This window comes from Bison bison, unplaced genomic scaffold (genome assembly GCF_000754665.1).
Source record: "Bison bison bison isolate TAMUID 2011002044 unplaced genomic scaffold, Bison_UMD1.0 scf7180017864236, whole genome shotgun sequence".
Taxonomy (NCBI): domain Eukaryota; kingdom Metazoa; phylum Chordata; class Mammalia; order Artiodactyla; family Bovidae; genus Bison; species Bison bison.
This window is the reverse complement of record NW_011494808.1, coordinates 2278010-2291790: the sequence shown is the minus strand read 5'-3', so window position 1 is coordinate 2291790 and position 13781 is coordinate 2278010. Positions and strand designations below refer to the sequence as shown.

General features: G+C 54.6%; 1 protein-coding gene across 1 annotated transcript in view; it reads left to right on the top strand.

Annotated features, from left to right (window-relative positions):
* Window positions 1-13781, top strand: part of LOC104993262 (ankyrin-1-like) — a 73562-nt gene that overhangs the window by 5851 nt on the left and 53930 nt on the right. Inside the window, exons 3-5 of the mRNA XM_010846443.1 lie at window positions 237-606; window positions 2558-2652; window positions 6359-6562. Coding sequence (XP_010844745.1) covers window positions 237-606; window positions 2558-2652; window positions 6359-6562 — 669 coding nt within the window. The remainder of the gene's footprint in view (window positions 1-236; window positions 607-2557; window positions 2653-6358; window positions 6563-13781) is intronic.

Sequence of the window (13781 nt, the reverse complement as noted above, 5' to 3'; positions counted from 1 at the left end):
GGGACGCGTGCCCGGCGGGCGGGCGGGCGGGAGGGCAAAGCGGGGCGCACGGGCTGGCGCGCGGAGGTGCCCGGAGGAGAAGCCCGCCGGGCCCGCTCTGCGGTTGGGCGAGGGGGTCTGTGGGGGGCACCCGGCCACCCCTTGCGGGAACCCCCTCGGACCCGCCGGGATGCCCCGGGCTTGGCCTTGGCTGGAGAAGGGCCGCCTCCCGAGCCTGAGGCGCTCCTGACCCTTAGACCTCAGGAACGCGAGCGCCCGGACGTCCAGAAGCAGCGGGAAATGAATGGGGGGAGAGGGAGCCGGGCCGCCTGTCCTTTGTCATCCTCATCCTCCGCCCCCTGGAGAGCTGTCCCCATTTTAGCAGTGGGAACGTTGAGGTTGGGAACTTGTCCGAGGCACAGCATCAAGTGGCAGAGTGGGACTCCCCGCCAGCGCTGCCCACCGTCAGGGTCCGCGGGTGGCTCTTCTCCCGTCCGGCATCGCCCAGCCTCCGAGCCCACTGCCGGAGGAGCTCAGGAAGGGGATGGCTGGTTTCCCCCAGGCCTCGCACCGGGGTGGATAGCTTCGAAAAGGACCCTGGGGTCTCCGGCTTGCGCGCCTCGTTTCGTCAGTGACATCTTTAACAGTCCAACTTTCCAGAGAGAAAAAGGAAAGGGACCCAATGAAAACGCACCCTGGGGCCGCAGGGGTTCACGGCTGCTTCTCTGCAGTCGGTGGGCTTGAGGCAGGGGCCAGGCATGTGTGCGCCTGCGGGCGCTGCCCCTTCCTTTGGAGGCCCCACCTGGACCGCCAGGAGCGCTGAGTCCGAAGGGCGCTCAGAACTGGAGGGCTAGCCCCACGCACAGGCCCTGCTCTACGTGGTCTCTTGGTAGAGCTGCAGCCCCCTAGGACAGGATCCAGAGCCTGGACCGGGAGATCCGACCCTGACTCTGGCCAAGAAACTGCCTTTTGCCCAGACAGGACCCTTTGGGAAGGAGATCCCCTCTTACTGCTGTTTACAGAAACTGATAAGAGCTCAGTTTCCAGTCATCGTTTTAGATGAGAATTTTGCACTGAAAGACCTTGAAAAAGTCATGATTCGTCCTGGGAACGCTCAGGTCCTCTAAGCTCCAGACAAGGCCTGCAGAGACCGTGGGTTCTCCCTGCCACCTGGTCTAAACCTCAGCTTCACTCTGGTGTTGGGCTCTAGTCTTGGGGAGCCTCCCCCACCCCCAGGTGCAATCTCCCCCCAACTCCCCCCATCCCCACCCCCGGACACCAGGCTTGCTGACATTTGGCAGCTGGCTTCTGGCTCTCCCTCCTGGAGACACTGGAGCCCCCTGGGCTACTATCTCTTGCTATATTCGTATGGCCCCACTCAGGAAGTGCAAGTTTAATAATAGTCTGGGTGTCTCAGGTAACCAAGGGCTTACCTCCCTTTTCCGAAGAGCAGTCCTGATGGGAACTTGACTCCTAGGAGGAATCCTGGTCCCTTTCTTCCCTTCTACTTCCTTCCTCCAGAGGGGAGGGCTGAAGTGGGCACAGTCTGTGAGCGCGGGCAGAAGGCTTTCCCCATCCAGCCAGAGCTGAGCTGGAGAGGAATCTCTGGGCAGTGAGGAAGCACTCCTAAGATTCATGTCCTGACCTGGCCAGGATTCACTGTGTGACCTTGGACAAAGTGCTTAACCTCTCTGTGCCTCGTTTAGCTTCTCAGTGAGGAGGAAACAAGGAAAAGTATCTGCGTCCAAAAATTATTGGGGGGAGCCAATGAATCTGTTGATGGAGAGGGCTTAACAAAGAGGAAGGGCTGAATTCATGAAGGTAACTCCTGTTGTGATGGAAGGAAGTTCAGGGACATCACATGAGCTGACCTGTAGGGATGGGGGCTGAGGACACCGTGAGATGTGTGTGTGTCCCTTCCTGCCCTCAGTGCTGGCGGTTTTCTCATGGGAAAAATTAGATTTCAATAAGGCTCAAGGTGAGGACGGGGCAGAGGTGCGCACAGGCAGCCTTGGTGGGGTGATCAGAGGGGTGACAGCTCTTGGGGGTGATACAGAGGTTAGGGGCATTTCTAGATGCAGGGAACAGCCTTCTTTAGCCCCTCTGGTCTCTCCACTCAGAGGCTGCCCTGCAGGGACGAGCACTCAGGAAGGGCCAGGGACTCTGCTCCGGTCTGTCCGACCATTGAGACAGTCTGGTACGTATTTGTCACTTGTTTTTCTGGTTGGTGTTTACTCATGTGAACAGTCTGAAATGGAGCCTATTGGATTCTTTTGACTTTCCACCCTACTGGATTATAGACTGTTCCTAGATGCACCAGGAAGCGGCTCCCAGGACAGGTCATTGAGTTGGAGGTAATTGAATTAGCGGCTCGGCAGAATGAGCTGGCAAGAGGTGGTCTCATACTCCAAAGTGGGTCATTTTCTCTGCAACGCGGAGACAGTCCCTGGCACCCAGGAGGTGCCCACTGCGTGCTTGTTGAATGGGTCACTTTCTAACTCTGTCACGTTGCACTTCAAATCTTGAGGGCAGGGACCTACATGCAGAATTTCTACTCTCTTCGTCTTTGCCCTAGCAGGATCCTGGACTTGCAACAGGACCTTGGGAAATACTCATAGGATTAACCGAGGGGGTACCCAGTGGAATGACACCATTATTACCTGCAATCGACCTGTAAGATACCCCTAGGATCCTGCTTGGGTCCTGACTACCCTATGCCCAGAGAAGACCAGAGAGGAAACGAAAAAGCCTTAGCAATTGAACTTCACCTCTAATTATCTAGGTGACCTTAGCCAGTCACTTCCTTTTTGCCATCAGTTTTATCATCAGAGAAGGGAAGGAGTGGGACTAGATGATTCCTTTCTAGAGGCCTGTCTTGGTCTCAATGCAGTGGCCAGGGTCAGAGCAGAGACCTACCGGGTTCCTTTCTCTGCTGTGGGTTTACTGCTTAATTGGAAAAGGCATGGGCCCCTCCTAGCTCCTACATCTGTCAGGGCTTTCTGGTTACCTTCAGGTTTGAAATTGTGGAGAATGCACCTCGGGATCAAAGGCAGTAGGAAGGTGCCGGCTTGGTTCAGGGAGTCGTGGCCTGAATCCCCGAGTATTAACTAGTGCAGAACCTGGGCAAACTGTTCACCTCCCCCAACCTCTAAAATGCACGCCATCATTACACCCACCTCAACAATCCAGTTTGTGATCAGGATTAAAAGATAGAATGTTGGTAATATATTGAATTGGCCCAAATGTTCATTCAGATTTTTTCCTTAGCAGCTTGCAGAAAAACTCAAACTTTTGAGTATTGGCCAACCCAATACTTGCCCAGTGATTGGTATAAGTATTATAATTTCATGGTTCAATTATATACCCAACAGAAAGTATTCAGCCTTCCTCAGCCTAGTGTAGGTCGGGCTTACCCTGCCCTCTATTTATCTGCTTGTCTGTCTGTTGTAAATATTCTCCTTTACTGCCTAGATTCATTGTTTTGAATAGTGACAGTCATTAGCCAGTGTTGCATCTGTTTCTATCCACCATGCTTAGTTTTCATCCCTAATGCTCTGGTTATGCTGCAGAAGATAGTTTGGGCAGGTGGGAGATGTGTTTCTAATACTCTCATTTTTGGGAGTAGTATACTGTATTTTTCTAAACAGCTGAGTCCTCACAGGCCTTCTGAACCGGCAGGCACAGACATTTTTGGAGGGACTAACCCTTGAGCCTGATTTCTCTGGGAATCCAGCTCATAGGGAACCCACGGATTGGTCCTCATTTCTGAAATGCGTCCTCCTTTACAGATGCCTTGCCAAGAAGCCCGGGGACGCTAGGTGCCCTGTGTTTTAGGTCAAGGGAAGTCTTGGCCTAGCAGACGATTCATGCTTTGAGGGATTCAAAAGAGATAGAAGATTTGGTCTCTGACCCAAGAAGCAAATAATTTGCCCATGGGAAACAAGACTTGCATAAAAGAGGAAAGTGTATTGAAAATGCATTTTAAGAAATCAAGCTCTTGTTCCTAGATTTAAAGATGGTAAAGATTGAGTATCCAAGGTTAGCATCACAGAGGACACAGGGCCTGAGTGGACCGTGAAGAAAGGCAAGACTGGGTTTAACAAATGAGAGCGCATCAGAGTGTGGGCCTGTCGGGAGACAGAATGGGAATGCCGGGGCGGGGGCGGTGGGGGAGGACGGGGGAGGAACCTGCCATCCTGCTGTGCTGGGGGTGTGAGATGCACATGTGTCATGAACCAGCAGACTCAGGGCTTGGCTTTGAGCTAAGGTACCGGGACCCTCGCGGGCCTGGAGTCGGGGAGGACTAGCAGGACATCAGGATTTTAGGAAGAGCAGGGAGGTCGAGTGGAGAAGTATCAGCCAGGAGTCTTGGAGCAGGGCTGGAGGGCTGAGATGACTGGGGGCAGCCCTCGGGGGTGAAGGTCTGTAAGGCTGGAGACTCTATTTTTGACTTGGATTAGCTGTTTTATTGGCAAAGGCGTGCAGCCCCGCTCTGGTTTAATTGCAGGATGTTGCAGTCGTTGGCCGTAGATTTTGAATCTTCCGTGGTTAGGGGCCATCATATGCTCTAACAAACTGTTGCGCACTTGGTGGCTTAAAACGGGAGTAGCTTCTCTCACAGTCTGGAGGCCAGAGGTCTGAACTCAAGGTGTGGGCAGGGCTGAGCTCCCCTGGAGGTGCCAGCGGAGATTCTGCGCTTCTGGCTCCTGCTGGTTGCCAGCTTCCTTGGCTTGTGGCCGCCTCACTCCTGTCTCTGCCTACGTCTCGCGCGTGTGTGTGCGTGTGCACGTGCGTACGTGTTCTGTCTTTTATAAGGACACTTATCATTGGATTTTGGGGCTGGCTTCTGAGGTGGCGCTGGTGGTAAAGAACTTGCTTGCCAATGCAGGAGGATAAGTTCAATCCTTGGGTCAGGAAGATCCCCTGGAGGAGGAAATGGTAACCCACTCCAGTATTCTTGCCTGGGGAATCCCAAGGACAGAGAAGCCTGCAAAGAGAAGGACTAGAGGTGGCAAAGAGTAGGACACGACTGAAGTGACTTAGCACAAAAGCTCGCAGGGTATCGAGGGCACTCATCTCAAGACCAATAACATCATTACATCCACAAAGACACTTTCCAAAGAGGACACATGCTGGGGTTCCAGGGGGTGGGATACAGGCATCTCTTGGGCAGCACCCTTCAGCCCACGACAGCACGTTCTCAGATGAGGGGAGCATGAAACAGGGAGACAGAGCACCCCAGGATGGATCTCCTGGAGGAACAGCATAACCCCCCCCCAAACCTAGACACTCCCCTTCACTCGTGGCCTGTCATATGACGGCCCTCACCTGTTAAACTCACCCCGAGTGCCCACCACGTGCAAGCCCTGTGCTCAGCACTCGCGCTGATGTAATCATTATAATCACATATAATCTGTAATATTTCCATTCAGTTTCACAGCCAGGGTATGGGACAAGCCTTGCCCTCCCCTTGCAGATAAGAACACAGGCGTGGAGGCACCTGCGGACCGTCGGACCCCTCTAGACGCAAGGGAGCTACCCGGAGCCCCCTGCGCTTGTCTGCCACGCTAGACCTTATGTCTAGCACCTCCTTTCCTGCTCTCTCACCCACTCTCCCTTTCTGGCTGTCATTCATCCCTAACACAAGCCGGCGTCCCAGGCAGGGCCTGCTTGCGTCTGTAGGGGGCTGAGCCTCAGCCTACGGACCCTAAGGGCTTTACTCTCGTTCTGGAAGACTGGCGAGGGGCACCTGCCAAGTCAAGGGGCAGGGCCAGGCTGTCGGTGCACCTCTTCCCCACTCTGTGACCCTGCACAAGTCACTTGGGCTCTCTGGGCCTCAGTTCCCGCATCTGTGAAATGGGGATGGCAGGAGTACTTACCTCCTGGGGATGTCTTTAATGGCTAAATGCATCTCTCCCCCACCCCGCCCCGCCGCCACCCCGTGTAAATGGATATTATAGCCAAGTGCTGATAATGGTTTTCAGTATGTAGTAAGTGCTGTGTGCTGTTTACGTGAAAACAAACCCCACAAAACAGCACCAAAGTGCTTGTGTTTGGTTCCCGTGGCGCCTCTGCTTCATCTCAATGGGTGGGGCCGGGTGGTGGGGGCCGGGCTCCTGAGTGGGAAGGTGGAGTCCGCGGAGGCCCCAAGGCAGGGAGATGCTAGGCCTGCTGAGACGTCTCCTGGGTGGAACGGAAACCTCTAGAAGGAGGCCCCTCCCGGGTCCCAGCCGAGATCACTTGCTTATAAATACTCCAGAAGGAAGGCAGGCCGTGCTCTGAAGGCCTCCCCACCCTCCAGCCAAGAGCCGTCTGTCCTGGGGGCTGCAGCCCTGCGCACGCCTAGGGACCATGGTGGGCATTTAACGGGATGGGGTAGTGGCTGCCTCGGGACCTTGGTTCTGTTCGCAGCCCTGGGCTCGAGCGGCCCGTGAAGCCCTCAGCACGCAGACCCACTCACAGCTGCTCTCTGTCCTCACAGGCCGATGCTGCTACTAGCTTTCTGAGGGCAGCCAGATCAGGTAACTTGGACAAAGCTTTGGATCACCTGCGGAATGGGGTAGACATTAACACCTGCAACCAGGTAAGTGAGAGGCAGGCGGTGTGTGGTCTCTGAAGAGTGGCTCTTGCCTGGAGCCGTTTCCTGAAGGCTCTGCCTCTATTAACCTTTTTCCCCCATGGCCTCAAACACCCCCCGGGGCTTCCACCCACTGAAGGCCCTGCCCCAGACGCGTGCCAGCCCCGCGGTGGCCCAGCACCCCACGGGGAAGGGCTGGTGCCCCAACAGCATGGGCCGCGCCCCGTCCACCCCCCGCGGCCTCTCCCCTCAGAAGTGCCCGCTGGTGCCCGCTGTGGTCTTGGACTTTGTGGCCTTTGAAGTGGGGGGTGGGTGGAAAGACTTTGAAGGATGCTGTGTCGGTGGCGGCATTCATCCCCTTTGTCTGCGGTGGCCTTTGTGGGTTTGCCGCTGAGAAGGAGGTAGGGCTGGGGATTCCCCGTCGGGTGTTGCCGGAGGCTGGGAACCAGGGCGGCTGAAAGGGTTCTCTGGATGTTTGTGGTGCTGAGTGACGGGGCTCTGTGTGGGGAGGAAGCTGAAGGTGCGCGGGACGCAGTGGCAGGGGGGGGGCCCGAGGCTGGAGGCACTGCCTGAACCGAGAGGAGCGCGCTCCCTGGGGAAGAGAGGACAGGGTGTGGCCAGGGCTGTGCATCCGATGCCTTTGGTTTCGTTTGTCTGTTTTTGCCAGTCGGTTGAGTTGTTCGGCTACATGGCCAATTCCGTTTCTAACTGAGAAGAAATTTACCCATTCCAGCTTCATAAAAAGCCATCCTAACCGTTAAAAAACTGTTTTTGATTGTGGTGAGACGCACCTCACATAGAATTGACCATGTCAAGCATTTGTAAGCATACAGTTCAGGGGCCTGAGTTACATCCATGCCCATCACCACTACCCATCCCCAGTTCATTTTTCAGCTCGCTGAACTGAACCTCAGCACCCAGCAAACTAACTGCCCAGCCCCTCACGACCAGCACCCTCCTGTCTGTCTCTGGGAATCGCATGGCAGTGAACTTACCCAGTTTGGCTTTGCGGACCAGCTTATTTCCGCGAGCATGGGCTCCCCCGGGTCTGTCCGTGTGGTGCTGGACTGGGTGACTTTCACAAACCAGCAGAAGAAACACCCAGGAGGCAGCTTAAGTTTTCCATTGGCGGCCTGGGCTCCTCAGCCTGGCCTCCCTGCCCCCTACTCTACTTAAAGTGCACAGGACCATGTGCCGAGATTCCTTTTGGATCCAGCTGGGCTTCTGTGGTCTAAATCCACATGTGGAAGTGCAGAGAGGATGGGGCGGGGAGTGTGGGATAGGAAACAGAGGTAGGAGCGTGAGACGGAGCAGTGGTCGTGGCAAGTGGACTCCAGAGGGGAGACAAGCATGTGGATGCACTTGGGGTGCAGACTGGATGGGGAGAAGCAAGCCCCGCTTCTGTCATCCCTCCTCCCCAAACATCCCAGATCTGAGGCATTCTGGGCGGTTCCAGACAGCATATTAAAAAGCAGAGACATCACTTTACCAACAAAGGCCCATCTAGTCAAAGCTATGGTTTTTCCAGTGGTCATGTACAGATGTACTTGGACCATAAAGAAGACTGAGCATCAAAGAGTTGATGCTTTCAAATTGTGGTGTTGGAGAAGACTCTTGAGAGTCCCTTGGACTGCAAGGAGATCCAACCAGTCAATCCTAGAGGAAATCAGTCCTAAATATTCATTGGAAGGACTGATGCTGAAGCTGAAGCTCCAATACTTTGGCAACCTGATGTGAAGAACTGACTCATTGGAAAAGACCCTCTTGCTGGGAAAGATTGAAGGCGAGAGAAGGGGACGACAGAGGATGAGATGGTTGGTTGGCGTCACAATCTCAATGGACATGAGTTTGAGTAAGCTCCAGGAGTTGGTGATGGACAGGGAAGCCTGCAGTCCATGGGGTTGCAAAAAGTTGGACACGACTGAAAGACTGAACTGAGTTGATAGGTTCAGCGCAAAAGGTTGCCTTTGGGGAAATGGACACTCTGGCCCCATTTCTTTCATGGAAAGGGACAGAGGAGCAAAGTCTGGGGGCCACGAGAGGGTGCTGGAGGGCTCAGGAGAGGGGCTGTGTGAGCCGTCGTGGTGTCCCCGCCCCCTCCAGGTGGGGGCACCTGCAGACGCACTCCTGGGGGGCCAGGAGGCAAGCTCCTCGCTTCCTTCGTTCAGGCCCAGTAACACAGATGAGCGTCCCTCTGCAGGGAAGCTCCCGGTGAGAAGCACCAGTCTCCCCAGAGGCCCTTCGAGGGTTAAGACACCCACTCTCCAAGGAGCTGCTTAGCAGGATCGGGGGCAACTGTGTGGTCCTGAGCCCTGAGCCATGGGCAAGTTCTGAGCACACAGGCAGGGCTCTTTCCTGAGGGGGCTGCTGCCGGTGAGTCCCCGCGAGCCCAGCCTCTCCCTGGGCCACAGCTCTGCAAGGCCCCTCCTTGGTCCATCACGGGCTCAGCCAGCATCCAGGCCACATATGCACATTATGGGCACTGTCTCCGATAGGCTTAGTGCCGGAGGAGACTGCTAACTGCTGCCAGTGAGGAAAGAGGGGGGATGATGGTTAAAGGAAGGGCTCCCCGTGTGCAAAGCCCCTCCTGTTGGTTTAGTCCTGTGGCTCCTTCACCCCGCCACCCCTCCAGATCTAGGCTCCACTGGTCCTCGTCTTTCGCTCTGTGCCTGCTGCAGAGCCGCCCCAGGACCGCCAGTGTCGCCGGAGCCTCCTTCCCGTGTTACAGGGCGATTGGGCTTTTGCTCCGAGTGGACATACAGGGGGAGAGGATGACTGGGCACTGGGGGCCGGGGTGACGTGGGTCAGGACCTAAAGCTCAGCTCACCTTGGCGCACCCCTGGGACGGCACCCTGACTCTGTGACGTGCAGAGACCCATCCCCCTTAGGGGATGAGAGCGTCTTCTCTTTAGAGCACACGCTCACGGTTCTGAGAAGATTAAAACACAGGCTCTTGTCCTGGGGTCACTGCTCGAGAATTTGCTTCCATTGGATCCTTTTGAACCGATGGACTGCAATCACAGTGACGGGGCAAACGCCGATCCTTACATAAGTAACACACTTTCAGAGGATGTTTCGTGGAAAGAACGAGAGTCGTTTGCCATAATCGGAAATAATTACTCTAAGTAGTGTGGAAAGAGGCTTATATAAGAGACATCTGAATATTCAGGGCAGCTTCCTTGGTGCATAGATTTTTGTCTACTGATTTTTATCACCATGATTACGGTTGTAGAAAAGAACAAATCCACACACAAGGACACACACAGCTACATGTCCCCATGCCAGTATCTCTACGTAAATACTCCTTTCATTTATCCAAGCGTTTTTCAAGCTTCAAACCCACGTCGTCCATGTCTTCCCGGATACCTCCTCAAGTGTAGAGCTGGGCTTTAGGGATTTAATAGTTAAGAAACAAAAGCCATCCTCCTCATCCACTCTGACCCATAGTCTACTGACTGTGAGAGCTGTTAATTGAGTAATCACACAAACGGAACTGCAGACAAGCTATGCTAGGAGCCCAGGAGGAAAGTCACAGGGAGTTAGGAGAGTCTGTAAGAGAGACTCGGGGTAGGGCAGGAGGTCAGAGAAGGCTCCTGGAGGAAGAGCTATTGAGCTAAGGGGTGAGTCAGGGTTAATGAGGGGAGGGAGGGAAGAACATTCCAGAAGCAGAGAAGAGGCCCGAGAGTTTAGAGGGGAGGGTGGCAGAGCGGCTGCAGGAGGGAGGGAGAGATCAGGAACCAGATGAGGCAGGAGAGGTGACCTCGGGGCTGGACGCAAGAGGCAGGGGTGACGGTCACAGCAGCCAACGCCTGGGTCAGGTGCCCCAGGGCCCGAGCCACGTGTGTGCATCACGCATGTGGGCACGTGTGCGCCCGCATGTTTCCTGCTCCACTGCACATGAACCCTCTGGTTGCAGAGTGAGGCGGGGGGTCTGGGGCGGGGCCAGAGCAGCCAGAGCGGCAGGGGTGCGGGACTGACCGAGAGGGATGGAGGCATTTCAGCCTTTGACCGCCTACACCACCGCAGGCACGTGTCCTGGTAGAGCGTCCACCCGGCTTGTAGACCCGGTGAGGAGCGCCGATCTTTACCCTGAGAGCCGAGGGGAGCGACCACAGATTCAAGCGCAGGAGCGGGGGCGGCAGGTGGCAGGGCCCACGGGCGGATACAGGAGAGCCGGTTTTCAGATGATGGCAGTGGTCTGGGAGGGACGTGTCAGTGGCCCAGGTAAGGGTCGTGGCTGTGGGGATGGATGAGTTGGACAGATGTGGGGGAAGGAGGAGGAGACTTCAGAAGGGACCCTCAGATGTCTGGCTTGTGCTGGAGGGTGGGTGGGAGCGACCTTCGCTCACTGACCCAAGAACTAGGAGCCGGTGTGTGGAATCGGGGTGAAGAGACGAGAACGGAGTGGGGATCCTCTTACAGAGACTTTGAGGAATCTGGATATTTGAGCCTGGAACCCAGATAAGAGGTCCAACCCAAAGATAGATATTTGGAAACCATTCAGCACTCGAGGAAGCGAAGTTCTGGCCGTTGGCTGATGAGAACAAGATGGAGAGGTGTGTCAAATCCAACCCCTCAGCGTCAATCCACACGTGTGGCGGTCAACGCACCCGTGCTTATTAAACACCTTCTTTGTGCCAAGTATTGGGCGCTGAGCAAGATAGTCAAAAGGGACGACATCTGTGATGTTTCAGCTGGTGAAGAAGACGGGCAACAAGAGAGCAGGCATCTCCCGTCTGCGGGTGAGACAGCCCGTGGAGGGGGGGGCGGAGGGGTCTCGTCTCGAGGGTGGTTAAGGCAGGCCTCTCTCAGGGGGGGATTTGAAAAGAAGTAAGGGAGAATCATGTGGTTTCCGGAGGCGAGCAGTCTTGGACGACGGGGGGCGGGGTGTGCAAAGGCCCAGGGGCAGCATCGGGTTGGTTTGTTTGGAGAAGAGCAGGAACAGGGTGGCTGCAGTGGAGGGACGGAAGGGAGGCATGGTGGGGGCAGGACAGGGTGGCTGCAGTGGAGGGACAGAAGGGAGGCATGGTGGGGGCAGGTGGGGACATCGCTGGGGCTGAAGCTTGAAGGGCTTTCGGGTCACGGCGAGGACCTGGACTTCGCTCCAAGGGTGACAGGAAGTCTTCGGAAGGTGCTCCGTCTGACTTAATATTTAAGAGGTCACCCTGGCTGCCATGTGGAGGATCGTCTCGGGACACAGAAATGGAAGCAGGGAGATGGTGGGGTGTGAGGGAGGGGCCAGGCAGAACCCCGAGGGGGCTTTGAATAAGGGAGAGACAGCAGAGAGGGTAAAGCCCAGCAACTTGCCTCCCCAGGGTCACATGGTCATCGCCTTGGCTAGGGCACATGGGATGTGGGGCCTGGGGACCCTCACTCAGCCCAGGACCGTGTCATTCTCATCACCGGGGCTACCGCATGGCAATGGACTGGTTGGGCTGTGTCTCAACTCAGAGGCCGTCGTGAGGACCCCGTGGTTCCCAGGGCCTGAAGCTACGTCCCCTGCAGTCACTCTGTATCTCTCACAGCTCTGCGTGTCCAGCCGCCCAGAGTGGCCGTGTCTGATCTGTCCCAGTAGACGCTAGGTGTCTGGGGGCGAAGTCCACGGCTGCCTCTACCCATAGCACGTGGCACACGACGTGTTGTGTGATCAATACTGAGCTGAATAAATGGCTGCATGATTAGGCACATCCTAACATCAGCTTCCCACGTCCAGTTTCCAGATTGGGTGCTAGATTGCAGTATTAAATTAAAATATTTTATTATGGAGGCCACAGCAAGGTAAAATAGTACTTTTCTGGGATGAACTGATTGGCCATATGCACTTAGCCATCAGCCCAATGAAAAGAGAACAAGAGGAGACCAAGTCAAAAGTCTTCTGTTCTCTCGGGAGAACAGAAAACAATTCCTATAATTGCCAGGTCTACACAGGGCTTTGACCAGGAACAGCCTGCTCTAACTCTAGGGACAAAAAGCCTCACTGTTTTAGGTTTCGTCTCTGTCCTTCTGACGCTGACCAAGCCTGGCCTACCTGATAGGAACAGAGTTCCTTGAGACCCTTGGAGGAAGTTGCACGTCTGCAGTGCTGGCCCCGGGCAGAGAGTTAGGAGAGCGTCACCTGGAGCATCCCAGTTACCTCCACCCACTAGCCTGTCATCATTCTCCGCAGCCTGACCCACTGCTATGCGTCTCTGTATCTCGTCATCATTCTCTGTCTTCCCTGCTGTGGTGGAGGCACCCCGACGGGCAAGGGCTTTGTTCTGTTCAGTGCTCCTTGTCAGGGATTCTGCCTGGCACATGGCAGGTGCTCATAATTTCAGTCCTGAGCTGTATAGTCTGCTGGCACCACGAAAGCTGAACGCTTATGTATTCGGTGCCCAGCCCATGAAGGAGCTGCACTTATGCACTGCCACTATTTTTTTTGTCTTAAAAATTTATTTATGTGTAAATTTTTATTGAAATGTAGTTACAATGCTATGCTAGTTTCAGGGATTCAGCAAAGTGGTTCAGTTATATATATATATATATAATTCTTTTCTTTGCTTCCATTATAGGCTGTTACAAGGGATTGACTATAGCTCCCTGTGCTATACAGTAGGTCCTTGGGGGTTATCTCTTTTGTATATGGTAGTGTGCTTGCGTGCTCAGTCACTCAGTCATGTCCGACCCTTTGTGACCCCATGGGCTAGCCCGCCAGGCTCCTCTGTCCATGAGATTCTCCAGACAAGAACACAGGAGTGGGTTGCCATTTCCTACTCCAGGGGGTCTTCCCAGCCCAGGGATTGAACCCACCTTCCCCCTGAGCCACTCGGGAAGCCCCTGTGTATGATAATGTGTGTATTTTAATCTATCCCTCCTTCCCTTCTCCTGTGGTAACCGGGAGTTTGTTTTCTATGTCTGTGAATCTATTTCTGTTTTGTGAGTTCACTCGTAGTCTTTTTTTTTTTTTTTTGATTCCACATATAAGCGATATCATATGGTGTTTGTCTTTCTCTGTCTGGCTTGCTTCCTCCAGTGTGATCATCTCTAGGTCCATCCACATCGTTGCAAATGTAAGCACTGCCACTTTTAAGAGCATAATGAAATAGTCGCTCTCAGGATAATGACTCTTTTTCAGGATGGCGGTTTTGGCACCAGCCACATGCGTCAAATATGTGGCAATATTTGCTGCCGAAGCCAGAAGCTCGACCATCTGAGCAATCACAAAAACATAAACAATTTCCAGCAC